General features: G+C 43.3%; 1 protein-coding gene across 1 annotated transcript in view; it reads right to left on the bottom strand.

The window, feature by feature from the left end:
* Positions 1 to 17,057, bottom strand: part of LOC126234228 (zinc finger protein AEBP2-like) — a 115,950-nt gene that overhangs the window by 85,766 nt on the left and 13,127 nt on the right. Inside the window, exon 2 of the mRNA XM_049942920.1 lies at positions 4,294 to 4,380. Within this exon, the coding sequence (XP_049798877.1) occupies positions 4,294 to 4,380 (87 nt within the window). The remainder of the gene's footprint in view (positions 1 to 4,293; positions 4,381 to 17,057) is intronic.

Genomic DNA, 17,057 nt, shown 5'->3' with positions numbered 1-17,057 from the left:
GCACCTGTTGCCAGCTATGTGGAAGGCATAGTACCCTGTTGGCAGAGCCTGTTCTGTTGATGGTGCAAATGCACCAGTCTACTGCCTGCATAATCTCTGTAACAGCTCTGAAGTGAATGCCACAAAGTGGTTCCTACATCTTCAGAATCAAATCACAGTTACAAGGACTTGAGACTGGGGTGTATGGTGGGTGGTACAGTACGTCCGAGTTCCATCGACTGAACAGAGCAGCCACAACTTGCACTCTATGTGCATGTCCATTGTTGTGCAAAATGATGGCTTGGTTGTACAGAAAGTGTCGCTGCTTCTTTAGCAAAGATGGTCGCAGGTTTGGCTCCAAGAACGAGCAGTAATACAGTGCATTTATGGTCTGCAGTGGAGGGATGTAATGCATTAGTATCTCCACAGCAGTTTTGCCACTGCAAGAACCGATCCTCACACTTACACTGGGATGTGATGAAAGGGCTTGGAGCACTTCACTGCAAATCAAATGTGAAATTGAGAGTGTGTCCTTAGCAAGAGCTCATCACAGATATGCTAGTTTTCTGTCAGTAAAATTATTATAATTAAATGCAATGAAAATTGCAAATATATTTATAAGTGTTATATAAATTTGTAGATAGCACAATGTACTCAAATTCTGACTGAAAATGTGTGTGGAGTACCGCAAATATGATTTCAGAAAATCTGCTTAAAGAATATAATATTATGAGGCAGCAAATTTAACTTGCTGTGTCAGTTCTGTAATTGGGAATCCTGTATTTCCTTACTTTCATAGAAGAACACAGTTCTGTATTTTAATGCCTGAAATGAAGTAAACAAATTTCATGGAAGAGAGAAATATCAGTAATCCTTTTTTCTGTGGGACGAAATGCAGTTGAAGCAAAAGCATCTAGAATCAGGGTGGTGAGCACTGGATTTTGCACAGGAAAAACAGCATTAGCAGAAACTGTATTATTGGTAAGTAATGTTTATATTCCTGTCCTCTGTTCAATGGGAAGGTGACAAACTTCAATGTTCACATGTTCTGCAGTACAGGATAACATTGCACCTAACACACAACACAAGTCAGTACTGTTAATAGTGGGTTGATGATACACGTATGTATACTACCACATTCTCTGAATCAACCTACTGCACCACCAGCTGTTAATTTGCTCTAATTTTGCCAGCACTGTCTCATGCAACAAATAGTACCATAGGATAAACCAGCAGAAAAATGCTCCTGTTGGAGCAAATAAAATATGAATATGTTCCTCTTTGAAATACTGACAGGAGACTGGAGAACCAGTGGCCTCAGTCTACATTCTGCCTTCATCTCCAAACATTTTTGTCTATGAACATATTTCCACTATTTTAACACAGAATATTATAGATTTTTACCTGATCTCTCTCTGTAGTGAAGCCTTCATACTCAGTATCTCCCTCTCACTGTCACTGTTTTTGTCACTGTCTATGTGTCTGTCTATCTACCACTTTCTCATTTTCTCCCACTGATTTTCAGTATATCCCACTGCCACTGTCTCTGCCACCTCTCTCAATTACACTATGTCCTTTTGTCTTTCTTTGATACTCCCACTCTCTCCACAACACATTAACAGTTCAAAAATTCTGGGGCATCCAAGTTATTTTTCCTCTTAAGAACTGGTGTGTAAAATTTGGTCTAAAATTTGCTCTCTGATAACTGTGTGTTCAAGCCCACTGATCTTAGAGGTTCCAGACTCCACCCATCCATCATCCACAGAGCCTGTGTAATGTCCACACACATCTTTTGTTTTGACTACACTGCCTCCACTCTCTCTTTCTCCTACTGACTCTCTTCATTTATCTCTCCTCCTCCTTCACTGCCACTGTCCCACTGACCTCTAATATCTATTTTTCCACTTCTCTAAAGAAATTTCCATCACTTGACAGTTAATTGTTCATTTGTTTTACACAGTCATGATCTCAGCTTCATAGCCTTTCTCAAGATCATGTTGAAATGTTAAAATACCTTTACCCTGTCTGTACTTATCGAAAAAATATTTTTCATCTTAAAAGATGAGTTTTATTGCAGGATATGAGTACTTGTCTAAGATACGAAATCTGGATCACATTGTGCACAGTTGAAAACCAGAACTGGCCTATGGAACTAGAAATATGTTTTTTCAGTGATGACATGGTACAGCAGGACAGACATTTTTTAACATTTCAACATACACACAAGAATCGCTATCAACCCAATGTCATTATTGTGCTAAATGAAAGCACACTAAGAAGTCAAATGAAGGACATTTGTTACAAAACATTTTATCATTTGTTTTACTTTTTCTGATATTTTGCTCATCAATTGCCATTCATTGAAAATATCTGGCTTGTGATTTGTACCATAAAAGAGTAAAACAGCTAGAAATATTTTACGGAAGTTCCAGTCTTTCCAGTATTACCAGATTTTTGCTATCATTTTCTTTCCAGATATATTAAGATCCTTGTTACCCAATTTTTGTTACTGCAATACCAGTTTGGCCATATCTGTATAGGTATCAAGTGTCCATAGTTTAGAGCAAGTGATCGTAAAGCTTCATGGTGAAGGAAGTCTGACTACAAACATAATTTTGTGACATGAGAAATCTATAATTGGCCCTAGAACCCTTGCCACATGTCCATGGCATCAGACAAAACTACATGTGTGCATCAGACCAGTAATTACATGCATATTTTGCAGCAAAAGTATGACAACTTGGAACCACTGGTTTTTAGTAACATGTAATTTTATAAATAAATGTTTTGATGTTCCCTGAGAATGTCATCTTTAGAACATACAGTGAAGTTTTCCATTATTTTCCATCAAAACGAACTGAAAGTGACAAAAAATGGCTCTGGGCACTAGGGGACTTAACTTCTGAGGTCGTCAGTCCACTAGAACTTAAAAGTACTTAAACCTAATGAACCTAAGGACATCACACACATACATGCCCGAGGCAGGATTTGAACCTGTGACTGTAGCGGTCACGCGGTTTGAGACTGAAGCGCATAGAACTGCTCGGCCTACCCGGCCGGCAAACTTTTACATTTTACCCAGTACTGTAGGATAGTTGCAGTACCACAATTCTTCCTACAGGTATACAAAATGTCACTAGAGTGATGTCTATCCAAACACAGGACCAGTAGTTCATTGATCTACATAACCTGAGACATGACCCACAAAAATTGAATTTTTACACACAGCTTTTTCGAACATAGGGGTGCTTCACACCGTCATGCATAAACCAATTGCAATTGTAGAGATGTGGTTAGTGTTCAGTAAGAAATTATATTTACACTGTATTTAATCCCAATGAGCACATTTTGTTTATCTCCAATATTTCTCAGACTGTCATGTTTCATGTCAAACCTTCTTTAAAATAACAATAAAATTGGGTTAGTATAACAATACAATGAATATCAATTTTTAGCTTATGAAAGTTTCCAGAGCCAGACCAAGTATGTTATATTTTCAATAAAATTGGGTTGCTATATTTCTAGTTAGACTCCAGCCAAGTATCACACTCCATGACCAGTCCTCACTCTCAGCAGCCCTGATTACAATGGCTGAGCAGCTTCTGAATACTGCACATTCCTGTTCTTGATATTAAGCAATGCTGAAGTTCATTTAATGAACAATATCCGCTGGACAGAGGACAACTAGAAGCTAGGGTTTTGGAGTGAAGTGACAAATTATTCTCTCCTCCGTGGCAATCTGATGGTTGGATTCAGATTGCAAAACCCTATGTTTGCTTTACCTCCATCATCTTCGTGCCAACAATGACATGCACTGGAGGCATGTCATACAATATGCTAGTTCTCTCCATATTGCACTTTAGAAAATGCTAAATGCAGAAGCATAAGGATATATTTGACAGTACTCTGTACTGTCTACAGCAGAGGATGATTGCAGAGACAATGACTGTGAGTCAGTTCAACAATTCCAGCTGTCATGAAGTGGAATTGTGAGGAAATGACATATGGACAATGACATTCCTGAAGTGTGCCTGTATGCCCATGTTCCAGCCTGAAGCCAATGGTTTATCTTAAGGATTAGATATAAAGGTGGCTTTACTCCAAACCCGATGTCCACTATCTCCATCTTCTCCAGTATCGACTATCAAGGAAGGATGGACGAAAGTGTCCCCAGAGGTGTTCAAGCCATCAAAAATGAGAAGGGTGGGCACACCCCATCTTAAAGTACACTAATATGTGCCCTTATGCATTGGAGTCCGTAGTGTGTAGAGTAGGAACACCAACCTCTGACGGTGGGCACTTACTGTTACTCACCTAGTGAGGCTGCATCTGGAGACCTAGTACTGGGGCCGGCCTCCAGTTCCCATTCACGCTGACTGGCCTTGCGCTTAGTACCTCCAGCTGTAAATACACAGAGACAAAAGTTCTTTTAAAAATCTTTATCTACTGTTTTAATGATGTGTTCCTATTATACCTGCAATGACTGGCATATAAGGGTATTTTAACTTACAGAGCTGTACTGAGCCTACAACCGATTTCAGCAGCCGTTATTAAGAAACAGAAACCCATGTTCATTGCATGTCTGTAGAACAGAAAGCACAAAAGAAATAAAGAAAGAAAGAAAGAAAGAAAGCTTTCAGCATTGTCCTCAGGGACAGAAATTTTATGAACTGTGCTTATACATGACACTCCAGAAGAGTGATGCACTGACCTATGCCCTATTAACAATAAATTATTTTCTTTTAATATTATGATTACAGTATGAAAATAGTGATATTAAACAATTTGTCATACAAAAATGTACAGATATTGGTCATTAGATTTATTTCTATTTTGTAAGTGGTGACGTATGTCTTTTTATAAAAATGTGATGTAGCAAAGACATTAATTATGAATTTTAAAGTAATTATAAAAGAGTTTCAGGAAAGTATAGAAGGTAAGGTATAGAAGATAATTTGTCATTTGACTAAATCGCTACACTGCAACACATCTGGCTGTAGTGGTAGGAGAAAAAAGACATGAAACAGAAGCTGTGGTTGACAGAGGAGTAAGACAGGTGTTGACGTCTTGCACAACTAAACAATCAAGCACAAAATGTGAGATTAAGTGACCACAGGCTAAATTTACAGTCTGCCCACACCACTTGTCATAGCCAAGCACCAAAAATGTATCAAACCTACGTAATTTATAGATATAGTGCCTGTTCTTTTGGTCACACTTCCATAACAACAGACACCATACCTTTATAAACACAGGTGCCTAACGGCATATTTGCCTTTCAGTCCAGATGTGCTATGTTGTCTGCTATTCTACAGAAATACAGTACACCTGCAAGCAAAGAAGAATAACATAGTGGGTACAACATGCTGTAGTGTCCATCATGTGGATATTAGGGTTAGACAGGAAACATGCTCTGACAGCAAGAGTGATTAAGGTGACCACTAATGTAAAGTGAAAAATCTATGTCCAAATCCCAGTACAGAAGAGATTATCATCTGCCACTAATCTGTTGTTGCAATGCCATATTTAAGTAAAAGTCAAATTTCTTTCATTAGCCATGGATAAATGTTCATTCCAAACATGTTGGATGTATCTACAGTGCTTAACTATAGTCATCCCCATCTTCTCATTTGTGCGCAAATAATCCTGCAGCATGAGGAAAAAAAATGCTGTGAAAAAACTGGTACAGTACAAACACACTGATGAATTAAATTGTGAGGATCTGAACAGTGAAGTTTGGAATACATTTTGATTGGTTGTGGATGAAAACAGCAAGTCAACTATGTACATATACTGCTTTGCATCATTGTGTTTCCAGTAGGAACTTCTCATTTAAAGCTATGCGTTTGTAAGAAAACCCACATTGACACAGCTATTTCACTGATACTGAACATATTAAACAACAGTATAACAACAACGTGTGTAGCCATGTGCGCTGAAGGTACAAGTCCTTCTAATGCGGTTTCTGGTGAAGGTTTCAATGAACTAGGCCAATGATTAATGGATCTAGGTGCAGATTCAGCACTTCATATGTACTGAATACATCCGTACAGCACCACAAATATCAATGTTGTCTGCCATGTCTTGTGTTTGGACACAAATCTGTTCCATCCATTACAGTAGTTACTGATAGCAACATAATGCCTATCTTACTCATCATCTTTGAGTTTGTATTCAGTACTGCCCAGTTCTGTCTCAGGATTGTTCTTCCACCCCTATTAGTTCTACATGAACAGTGACCCACAGAACCATGGATAATGTAGCTCACTTAGAGTTGACCGATATGCAACTTTCGTACGGGTTCACTGAATGCAGTGGAATGATTACACTGTGCTGACCTATTCCCAATGCAAAGGCCACCACATCACAATTTCAGCTATGTGCAGTGGCATTAACCTGCATTTTGTTTTTTGATGTTTGCATATTTAAACTCTTCCAGTTTTTAAAAGTTTTTCATGGAAACAATTGTGATATGGGTAACAAACTAAATCAATTATAATTACATTGTTACTGTGTGACAAGCTGCTGTAGATTGTGTGTCCCTTATACCAAAATATTTAGGCAATGCTAAACAACATCTAGTCATGTGTATTTGGAGTTCTGGTTCACTATTTATACTTTCTTCAACCCTGAATATTTTGTGACATTGTTTCCCAGTTTTGTTAGTTTGTTCATGTAAGTTACAATTTCAGTATACTGTACATTCAGTAATAAGCATAAATACATGTGTCACGATTTAACTTTAAGGAACAACAACCTAGTCAGCTTTGTAGACCAGTTGTTCCTGACACTGAATAAGTAATTATTTATACATTATTTACATAGTTCAAAAGCCATTAATTACCTAAGATACTGTTTCATGACACCACTTATTACTGTACACTGACACTCCCTTCTAAAATTCTGATAACTGGTAGTCTGAAATTTTCTGTATGTGGTGGCTTTCTTAAGTTCCCAAAATAATTTAGCCCAAAGGAACTATTAAAAATTAAAATTTTTTAGTTACTTGAAAACAGCGACTGTTGGAAATCTGGGATATTTTGTTGAATATCTACAAAGAGGCACCTTGTGGTGTAAATCAAAGATACAATCACTTGGTACATGAAAGAGTTAGTAATAAAACTCATCTGTTTATCTTTATAATCATCAATATCATCATCAACAACATTATCAACATCAATAACAAAGACAGCAGGAAGGACGAGCCAGAGCATCCATCGTAGTCTTCCAAACTCAAGCTCAAAAGGAAATTTGTCACAGGCACCTTGAATGTGAACTCATTACTAAAATTTGGTATACAGGAAGAACTTTAAATTTTCTTAGACAAGCATGACATACAATTTTTAGCAGAACTAGAAACAATTTCCAACAAAAATGATACAGAATCTAAAAAACCACAAACTTTTTTGAGGAGAAACCAGCAATAAAAATTATAAAAGGTATGCCAATACTTGGTACTGCCCTCTATATTCATAAAAAGTTTGAATATAATGTGACAATGTCATTCAGAAAGACACACATCTCACAGGGAAAGGCAAAAATAAACAGTATACCTTTTAATTGCCACATTCCAATTAATGATGACGATAAGAAAAATACAAGTGAAGTATCAGCATTTGATAACATTTGGAAGACAAAATGTCAAAAGCTACAGAAGCAACTTTTGTGATGCTACTAGGGTATTTTAAGAGAATATCCATCCCATAAAAGATGGAACAAAAATGGATCAGGACTTACTAATCTTCATATAACATTTCAGTTCATGTTTATGTCAACTTCTTTCATAAAATTGCTAAGAAAAGTAAAAACGTGGATATCTCCAAATATAATACTAGAGGCACTGCAATGAGATCAAGTGGCTATTTCTCAAAACAATACTAAATATATTACGCATGTGAAAGTAACAAGAAACAGAGAATTTGTCTCTGATCATTACATGACAAATTAAACTGTAATTTCTCCCTATTAAAAACCACAAGAGACAGCAAAAATTGATAAAATATAACAGGGAGAGGCTCAACATCACAAGAGAGAAAATACAACAATTTCAAGAAGAAATTAAATAGAAAAATCAAGAGAATGGGAAGAATTATCCAAAGCAATCAATAGGGCAGTGAAGAATGTACTAGAACATCAAAAATGAAGATAGCCTGGTGGAATGAAACCGGTGAAAAAGCTGTTGCAGAAAGAACAGTAGAAAGGAAAAGCGGAAATGTTCTTGGAAGACTAAGCACTTTGATGAAGTTGAAGTGCAAGGGAAAGAAACTGAAAGAATAATAAAGGGTGCTAAATGGTCTTTTGGGAAGTGTAAACTTCTTGACATATGAAACAGCTTTGTTAAAGAACACACCCAGAATTTCCATAGGATTTTTAACAATCACCTAAAGGGCTACCAAGCTTCAAGTATTTACACTACTGGCCATTAAAATTGCTACACCACAAAGATGACATGCTACAGACCTGAAATTTAACTGGCAGGAAGAAGATGCTGTGATATGCAAATGATTAGCTTTTCAGAGCATTCACACAAGGTTGGCACCAGTGGTGATACCTACAACATGCTGACATGAGGAAAGTTTACAACCGATTTCTCATACACAAACAGCAGTCAACTGGTGTTGCCTGGTGAAACGCTGTTCCGATGCTTCGTGTAAGGAGGAGAAATGCATACCATCACATTTCTGACTTTGATAAAGTTTGGTTTGTAGCCTATCACGATTGCAGTTTATCATATCGCAACATTGCTGCTTGTGTTGGTCGAGATCCAATGACTGTTAGCAGAATATGGAATCGGTTTGTTCAGGAGGGTAGTACGGAATGCCGTGCTGGATCCAAACAGCCTCGAATCACTAGCTGTCGAGATGACAGACTTCTTATCCGCAAGGATGTAACAGATGGTGCAGCCACGTCTCAATCCCTGAGTCACAAGAAAACAACGATCTGCATGAACAATTCAACGATGTTTGCAGCAGCATGTACTAACTGCTTGGAGACCATGACTGCAGTTACCCTTGACGCTGCATCACAGATAAGAGCACCAGCGATGGTGTACTCAATGATGAACCTGGGTGCACGAATGGTAAAACAGCATTTCTTCAGATGAATGCAGGTTCTGTTTACAGCATCATGAGTGTCACATCCATGTTTGGTGACATCACTGTGAGTGGAAATTGGAAGTGTGTACTCGTCATCGCCATACTGGCTTATCACCTAGCGTGATGGTATGGGGTGCCATTGGTTACACATGTCGATCACCTCTTATTCGCATTGACAGCATTTTGACCAGTGGACGTTACACTTCAGATGTGTTACGACCCGTGGCTCTACCCTTCATTCGATCCCTGCAAAACCCTACATTTCAGCAGGATAATACACGACCACATATTTCTGGTCTTTTATGGACCTTTCCAGATACAGGAAATGTTCAACTGCTGCCTTTGCCAGCACATTCTCCAGATCTCTCACCAATTGTAAATGTCTGGTCAATAGTGGCCGAGCAACTGGCTCGTCACAATACACCAGTCACTACTCTTGATGAACTGTGGCATCGTGTTGAAGCTGCATGGGCAGCTGTACCTGTACATGCCATCCAAGCTCTGTTTGACTCAATGCCCAAGCATATTGAGGTCATTTTTACAGCCCGAGGTGGTTGTTCTGGGTACTGCTTGTAAGGATCTATGCACCCAAACTGAATGAAAATGTTATCACATGTCAGTTCTAGTATAATATATTCGTTCAATGAATACCCATTCATCATCTGCATTTCTTTTTGATGAAGCATTTTCAATGGCCTGTAGTGTACTTCAGATATGAAAATGGTAAAATAAGCAAATAACCAGACCTGTAAATTAATAAGAAAGTATGGCACTTTCAACAACTCTTGAACTGTGGACAAATGAACTATTACCTAGAATTTCCCGATCTTTGTGGAAACACAGAAGCAAATCCACCACCCACAGCTAAGGAAGAAAAAAAAGAAAAATTAGTAAATACCGTGACAAACAAAAAGGCCAGTGGAGAAACTTATAAAATGTCCCAACCAAAAATGGTCTCAACTAAACATGACAAACAACTTCAGACCATATATTAATAAATATGGGGAAACTGGAAAAATGCCAAAAGACTGGAAAGTGACTCTTACCCATCCTGTGCACAAAAATTGTGATGAGCATGATGTCAATAGTTGCAGAGATATATCTCTACTGTCAGTGAGCAGGTAGCAGTAACACTTAATAGCTACTTGTGAGAATATCAGATTGGATTTAGGAAGGGCAGATCTTGCTCAGAACAGAATTTCAACATCAAGTCCATAATCTGCCACACCCTTACAAACTCTGAAAACATGGTTTTAACATTTACAGATTTTAAAAAGGCAATTGATTTGATTGACAGGGAAACACTAGACAAAGTGACTCAAGAATTTGGCATCAAAGCTAAACTACCTTATTCATGCAACACTCACAGACAATGAAGCAAAAGTACAGTTTTGGTTTGTTTGTTTGTTTTGGTTTTAGGGCACAAAACTGCTATGGTCATTAGCGCCCAGCCCGTGACTTACGAAACAGTAAAAAACTGAAATTGAAAACCAGCAGCAATGGGAAAAGTCATAAAATTGGAGGAACTAAAAGCAGAAGGAAAGCTTAAAAATCCACTACAGAAAGGGGTTGGTTGTCCCCAAAAAAAGCTTCAAATGACTGACGTCATTTCACTGGCACTAATAAACTGGAGAACGCACTCGGCTGAGCGCGTGTCATCTGCTAAAATCGATGATAGATCAGGCGATAGCTGTAGACGGGAGCGTAACGGATTAAAATAGGGGCACTCAATTAAAAGGTGTCTTACCGTCCACAGCTGAGAGCAGTGGGGACAGAGTGGGGGAGGATCGCAGCTTAAAAGATGTCGATGGCTGAAGAGACAGTGCCCTATCCGGAGTCTAGTTAAAATTACCTCCTCCCGACGAAGCGTTCGGGAGGAAGAGGTCCAAGCACAAGGAAGAGCTTTCACGTCCCGCAATTTATTATGGGGAAGTGTTGACCAATGCGCGTGCCATAAATGAACAACACGACGACATAAAACACTCTGTAGATCGGCGAAAGGAATCGATTAAATAGCTGGCCGAAGAAGAGAGACTGCAGCATTGGCCTCATTTCCACAGATACCAACGTGTCCCGGGAGCCAGAGGAACGCCACTGAGACGCCCCCCAGGTGGAGCAAGCGCAGACAGTCCTGAATCTGGTGGACCAGAGGTTGCACAGGATAAAGAACTTCGAGACTGAGGAGAGAGCTGAGAGAATCTGAGCAGATTACATACTGTATCCGCTGATGGCGACGGATGTAGTGGACAGCCTGGAGAACAGCGTAAAGCTCCGCAGTATAAACCGAACACTGGTCGGGAAGCCAAAATGCCGCAACATTTGGACGTGGATACCATCCGGTCCGGGGGCGGAGGAGCGAGAAGAAGAGAGTGCATGTTGGAGTTCCCGCATGGAGAAAACTGTATTATAGCTTTCGCGATTCTGAGAGGAGAAAGCAAGAGGTCGCACTTCTGCTGCACGTTTCTTCAGGAGAAACGCTGGCGGGTAATGGGAAGAGCTCGAAATCTCAGCAAAGTGCTGACCCAATGAGTTAGAAATTGCGAAGGGGTCCACAAATGTATCATGCGCGACAGTGAGCCCAGAGACTGGGGAGAAACTAGGCGCGCCTGAGAACCGTCGAAGCCGACTCCTAACTTCCAAGGAGGGAGTGAAGGTGTTAAACGAGCTAATAAAGAATTTCCAGCTTGCCTTCTTGCTATCGCGGATGACATGACGGCATCGCGCATGGAACTGCTTATAGCGGATACAGTTGGCCAAAGTAGGATGGTGGCGGAAAACGCGGAGAGCACGTCGCCGCTCACATATTGCATCACGGTATGCCTCGTTCCACCAAGGAACTGGGGGGCGCCAGGGCAATTCGGAGGTGCGTGGTATTGAACGTTCCGCAGCCGTAAGAATAACGTCGGTAATCTGTGTGACTTCATCGTCGACGCTAATAAAGCGACGGTCATCAAATGTCGCGAGAGACGAAAAAAGCGTCCAATCGGCTTGGGCAAACTTCCATCATCGTGAACGCATATATGGCAGTTGAGGCTGCAGTCTAAGGACACATGGAAAGTGGTCACTCGAGTGTGTATCGTCAAGGGCGAACCATTCGAAGCGCCGAGCTAGCGGAACAGTACCGACCGCAAGGTCCAAATGAGATAAAGTGGTCGTGGAGGCAGACAAAAATGTGGGGACCCCAGTGTTGAGGCAAACAAGATCCGCTTGGTGGAAGACGTCTAGCAATAGTGAGCTACGTGGACAAGGATGTGGAGATCCCCAAAGCGGGTGGTGGGCATTGAAGTCCCCAATAAGCAAATAGGGGGGTGGAAGCAGACCAAGAAGATGAAGGAGATCAGCTCGTGCCATTGGTGTTTTTTTTTTTTTTTTGATTGGGTTTAAGGGCGCTCAACTACAGAGGTCATTAGCGCCCAGTCACTGGTGTTACAGCACATAGAATCTAGTAAAAGTCAAGGGGAAGGTGGGACACCAGAAAGACCTAACAAAGATGTAGATAAAATATGTAAAAAGGTTAGATGTCTTTGGACAAGACAATCAAAGTTATAAAACGCAGAACACGAGCAGCTGCTCGAGCGTCATCAGCTAAAATATCCGGTCAAGTAGATGGCAGGGACAGGACAACACGAAATTGACTAAAACGGGGACACGACAGTAAAACATGGCGCACTGTTAATGCCTGTCCACAAGGGCACTGTGGGGCTGGGTCACCGGAGAGCAGGTAGAGGTGGCTAAACCGGCAATGCCCAATCCGCATCCTCGTCAGAAGGACCTCCTCGCGCCGAGATGGTCGGGAGGATGTTGTCCAAGCAGTTCGGACTGGTTTTACTGCCCGGAGCCTGTTTCCTTGGAGGGATGACCAAGCATCCCACCACAACGACACAAGCCTCTTACATACATCCCCACGAACGTCAGATGACGGGACACAATGGGAGGCTGGCCGAGGCAGGAGGACTGCAGCCTTGGCTGCAGCATCCGCAGCCTCATTCCCAGGCACTCCTACATGTCCGGGAACCCACAGAAAGCTGACGGAACCACCATTATCAGCGAAAGAATGGAGGGACTGCTATATCCGTCGAATCAAGGGATGGACCGGATAGGGAGCTCCAAGGCTCTGAAGAGCACTGAGTGAGTCAGAGCAGAGTACATACGATGAATGGCGGTGGCGGCGGGCATACAGAACGGCCTGATGGAGAGCGAAAAGCTCGGCCGTAAAGCTGGAACATTGGTCGAGGAGCCGGTATTTAAAGGTGGCGGCCCCGACGACAAAGGCACAGCCGACACCATCGTCAGTTTTGGAGCCATCGGTGTAGATAAAGGTGTGCCCGGCAAGTCGAGCACGAAGTTCGACAAACCGTGAGCAATACACTGCAGCCGGAGTACCCTCCTTCGGGAGTGAGCTGAGGTCGAGATAAACCTGAACCGGAGCCAGGAGCCAAGGTGGTGTCGGGCTCTCACCCTCTCTGAAGGTGGTAGGGAGGGCAAAATCCAATTGTCGAAGAAGGCGACGGAAGCAAACTCCGGGGGGCAGCAGGGCAGACACATACAACCCGTACTGACGGTCGAGAGAATCGGCGAAGAAGGACTTGTAAGAGGGGTGGTCGGGCATAGACAACAGCCGGCAGGCATACCGACACAGCAGTACGTCACGCCGGTAGGTCAATGGTAATTCGGCAGCTTCAGCATAAAGATTCTCGACGGGACTAGTGTAGAAGGCTCCGGACACAGGACGTATCCCCCGATGGTGGATGGAGTTGAGCCGGCGTAAGAGGGATGGCCGAGCGGACGAGTAGACGAAGCTCCCATAATCCAGCTTCGATCGGACTATGGACCGATACAAGCGAAGCAGGACAGTGCGATCCGCTCCCCAAGATGAACCACTAATAACTCTGAGGACATTAAGGGAACGTGTACAATGGGCCACCAAATAAGTGACATGTGGAGACCAACACAGTTTCCTGTCCAACGGGAGCCCCAGAAACTTAGTTGTGTCCACGAATGGGAGAACAACGGGACCGAGATGTAAGGATGGCGGAAGGAACGCTTTATATCGCCAAAAGTTGATACAAACTGTCTTCTCTTCAGAGAACCGGAAGCCATTTGCCAAACTCCATGAGTAGAGGCTGTCGAGACAACGCTGAAGGCAGCGCTCCAGGAGGCATGTTCTCTGGGCACTGCAGTAGATCGCGAAGTCATCGACAAAGAGAGAGCCTGAGACATTAGATGGAATGCAATCCATAATTGGATTGATCGCTATGGCAAAAAGGGCTACGCTCAAGACGGAGCCCTGAGGCACTCCGTTCTCCTGGAGGAAGACGTCGGACAATACGGAACCCACACGTACCCTAAACGTTCGATCCGTTAAAGGAATCAATAAAAAGGGGCAGGCGACCGCGTAGGCCCCACCTGTGCATAGTGCGGAGGATACCTCCCCTCCAACAGGTATCATAAGCCTTTTCCAAGTCGAAGAACACGGCTACCGTCTGGCGCCTTCGCAAAAAGTTGTTCATGATGAATGTCGACAAGGTCACAAGGTGGTCAACAGCGGAGCGCCGGCGACGAAAGCCGCATTGGACATTAGTAAGTAGTCGTCGATATTCAAGAATCCAGACTAACCGAGCATTAACCATGCGCTCCATCACCTTACAGACACAGCTTGTAAGAGAAATGGGGTGGTAACTAGAAGGAAGGTGTCTATCCTTCCCAGGTTTGGGTATAGGAACAACAACGGCGTCACGCCAACGCATGGGGACGTGACCTTCGGTCCAGACACGATTGTAGGTACGAAGAAGGAAGCTTTTGCCCGCCGGAGAAAGGTGTGCCAGCATCTGAACGTGAATGGCATCTGGCCCCGGAGCAGAGGACCGGGACAGTGCAAGCGCACGTTCGAGTTCCCGCATAGTAAAGAGGGCATTATAAGTTTCCAGATTCCGCGAGTGGAAGGAAGGTCGCCGAGCCTCTTCTGCCTCTTCCCTGGGAAGGAAGGCAGGATGGTAATGGGCGGAGCTTGAAACCTCCGCGAAAAAGCGGCCAAAGGCGTTGGAGACAGCCACAGGATCAACAAGGACCTCATTACCTGAGGTCAGGCCAGGTACCGAGGAGTGGGCCTTAGCCATTGGTGTGGACGATGGAATGTATACAGTACAGAGAGAACGTGTATCCGGAAAGGGAAAGACGGACGGCGACAGCTTGGAAGGAAGTGTTTAAATGGATTGGGAGATAATGGAGAGTTTCATGGAGAAGAATCATGAGTCCTCCATGTGCTGGAGTGTCTCCAACAGAGGGGAGGTCATATCGGACGGACTGAAAATGATGGAGAACAAAGCGGTCATGGGGACGCAGCTTTGTTTCCTGAAGACAGAAGATGACCGGCGAGTAGGATCGCAAGAGGATCGACAATTCATCCCGATTGGCTCGAACACCGCGGATATGCCAGTGGATAATGGACATAGGGTGAACAGAAATGGAGGAATGTGTCCAAAGTTGCTGTCAACTCAACGACTGCTCAGAGCTTGCGACCGACAGCATGGAATGGCATTCAGCCGAAGGCAGAAGATTCTGATCCATAGGTTGGTCAGGAGCAGCTCCTGCCACCAGCGATCAGCCGGTTGACCGGCCACCAGCAGTGCGCCTCGGCGACACAGAAGACGGCCGAGGGCGATTTCCGCCAGGTGGTGCTGTAGATGGGACACGCCTTGGCGGAGAAGGAGAGGAACTGGGTTTCTTTGTAGCCTTCTTGGAAGTATGATGTTTAGATGAAGGAGGAACCGATGGTTGGGAAGTTGCGGTACGTAAAAACTCTTCACGAGTATGCTCTTTTTTCAAAGTCTTGGTGTCTGACTTTTGGGCTCGAGATTTAGCAGAACCCGACGAAGGGTGAGCCATAGAGTGGGCAGGCGAAAGTGGTGAGGTTGAACGGGCGATCTTTGCGCTGGCCGATCTGACGACCGTGGCACTAAAGTTGAGGTCGCAAGTCTGTGTCGCCGCCTCCTTTATTGGCCGAGGAGAAGGAAGGACAGTGCTGTATTTTCCTGTCTGAGGCACGGTGGACTGTTGACTCGCGAATAATTTTCGAGCAGCAAAAGTCGACACCTTTTCCTTCACTCTAATTTCCTGGATGAGCTTTTTGTCCTTAAAAACGGGTCAATCCCAAGAGGAAGCAGCGTGGTCACCCATACAGTTGATGCAGCGAGGGGATGGAGGTGGACAAGCACCGTCATGGGCATCCTTGCCCCACGTATCACATTTGCCGGATTGGAACACGACTGGCTGGTGTGATTGATCCGCTGACATCTATAGCAACGCGTAGGTTTTGGGACGTAAGGGCGAACGGAAATTTTCTCATAGCCTGCTTTGATTTTCGATGGGAGTTGAACTTTGTCAAATGCCAAGAAGCCAGTGTGGGTTGGAATGATGTTCGTGTCAACCCTTTTCAGAACCCTATGAACAGCCGTTACGCCCTGGTCATACTGGTAGTGCTGAATTTCTTCGTCAGACAATCCATCGAGGGAGCGTGTATAAACGACTCCACGCAAGGAATTTAAGGTATGGTGCGGTTCCACCCAGACAGGGAAGGTGTGGAGCAGAGAAGTACGCAGCAATTTTTGTGCCTGGACAGCACTGATTGTTTCTAACAACAGGGTGCCTTTCCGTAATCTGGAACAAGACTTTACAGGACCTGCAATTGCGTCGACACCTTTCTGAATAATGAAAGGGTTGACCGTGGAGAAGTCGTGACCTTCGTCAGACCGAGAAACAACAAGGAACTGTGGCAATGATGGAAGAACTGTCTGTGGCTGAGACTCAGTGAACTTACGTTTGTGAGCAGACATAGTGGAAGGTGAGGAAACCATTGCGGAAGAATCCCCCATGATTACCGGCGTCTCCGATGGCGCGCTCCTCCCTTGTGGGGGCCCTCACTGAGGGCACTCCCGCCTTAGGTGATTGTTCACACCTCAGGTCACACCTCCCGACAAACGGACA

The sequence above is a fragment of the Schistocerca nitens genome, chromosome 1 (assembly GCF_023898315.1).
Source record: "Schistocerca nitens isolate TAMUIC-IGC-003100 chromosome 1, iqSchNite1.1, whole genome shotgun sequence".
Lineage (NCBI taxonomy): Eukaryota > Metazoa > Arthropoda > Insecta > Orthoptera > Acrididae > Schistocerca > Schistocerca nitens.
Note: the sequence above shows the minus strand (reverse complement) of the source record. Positions and strands in the feature narration are given on the sequence as shown.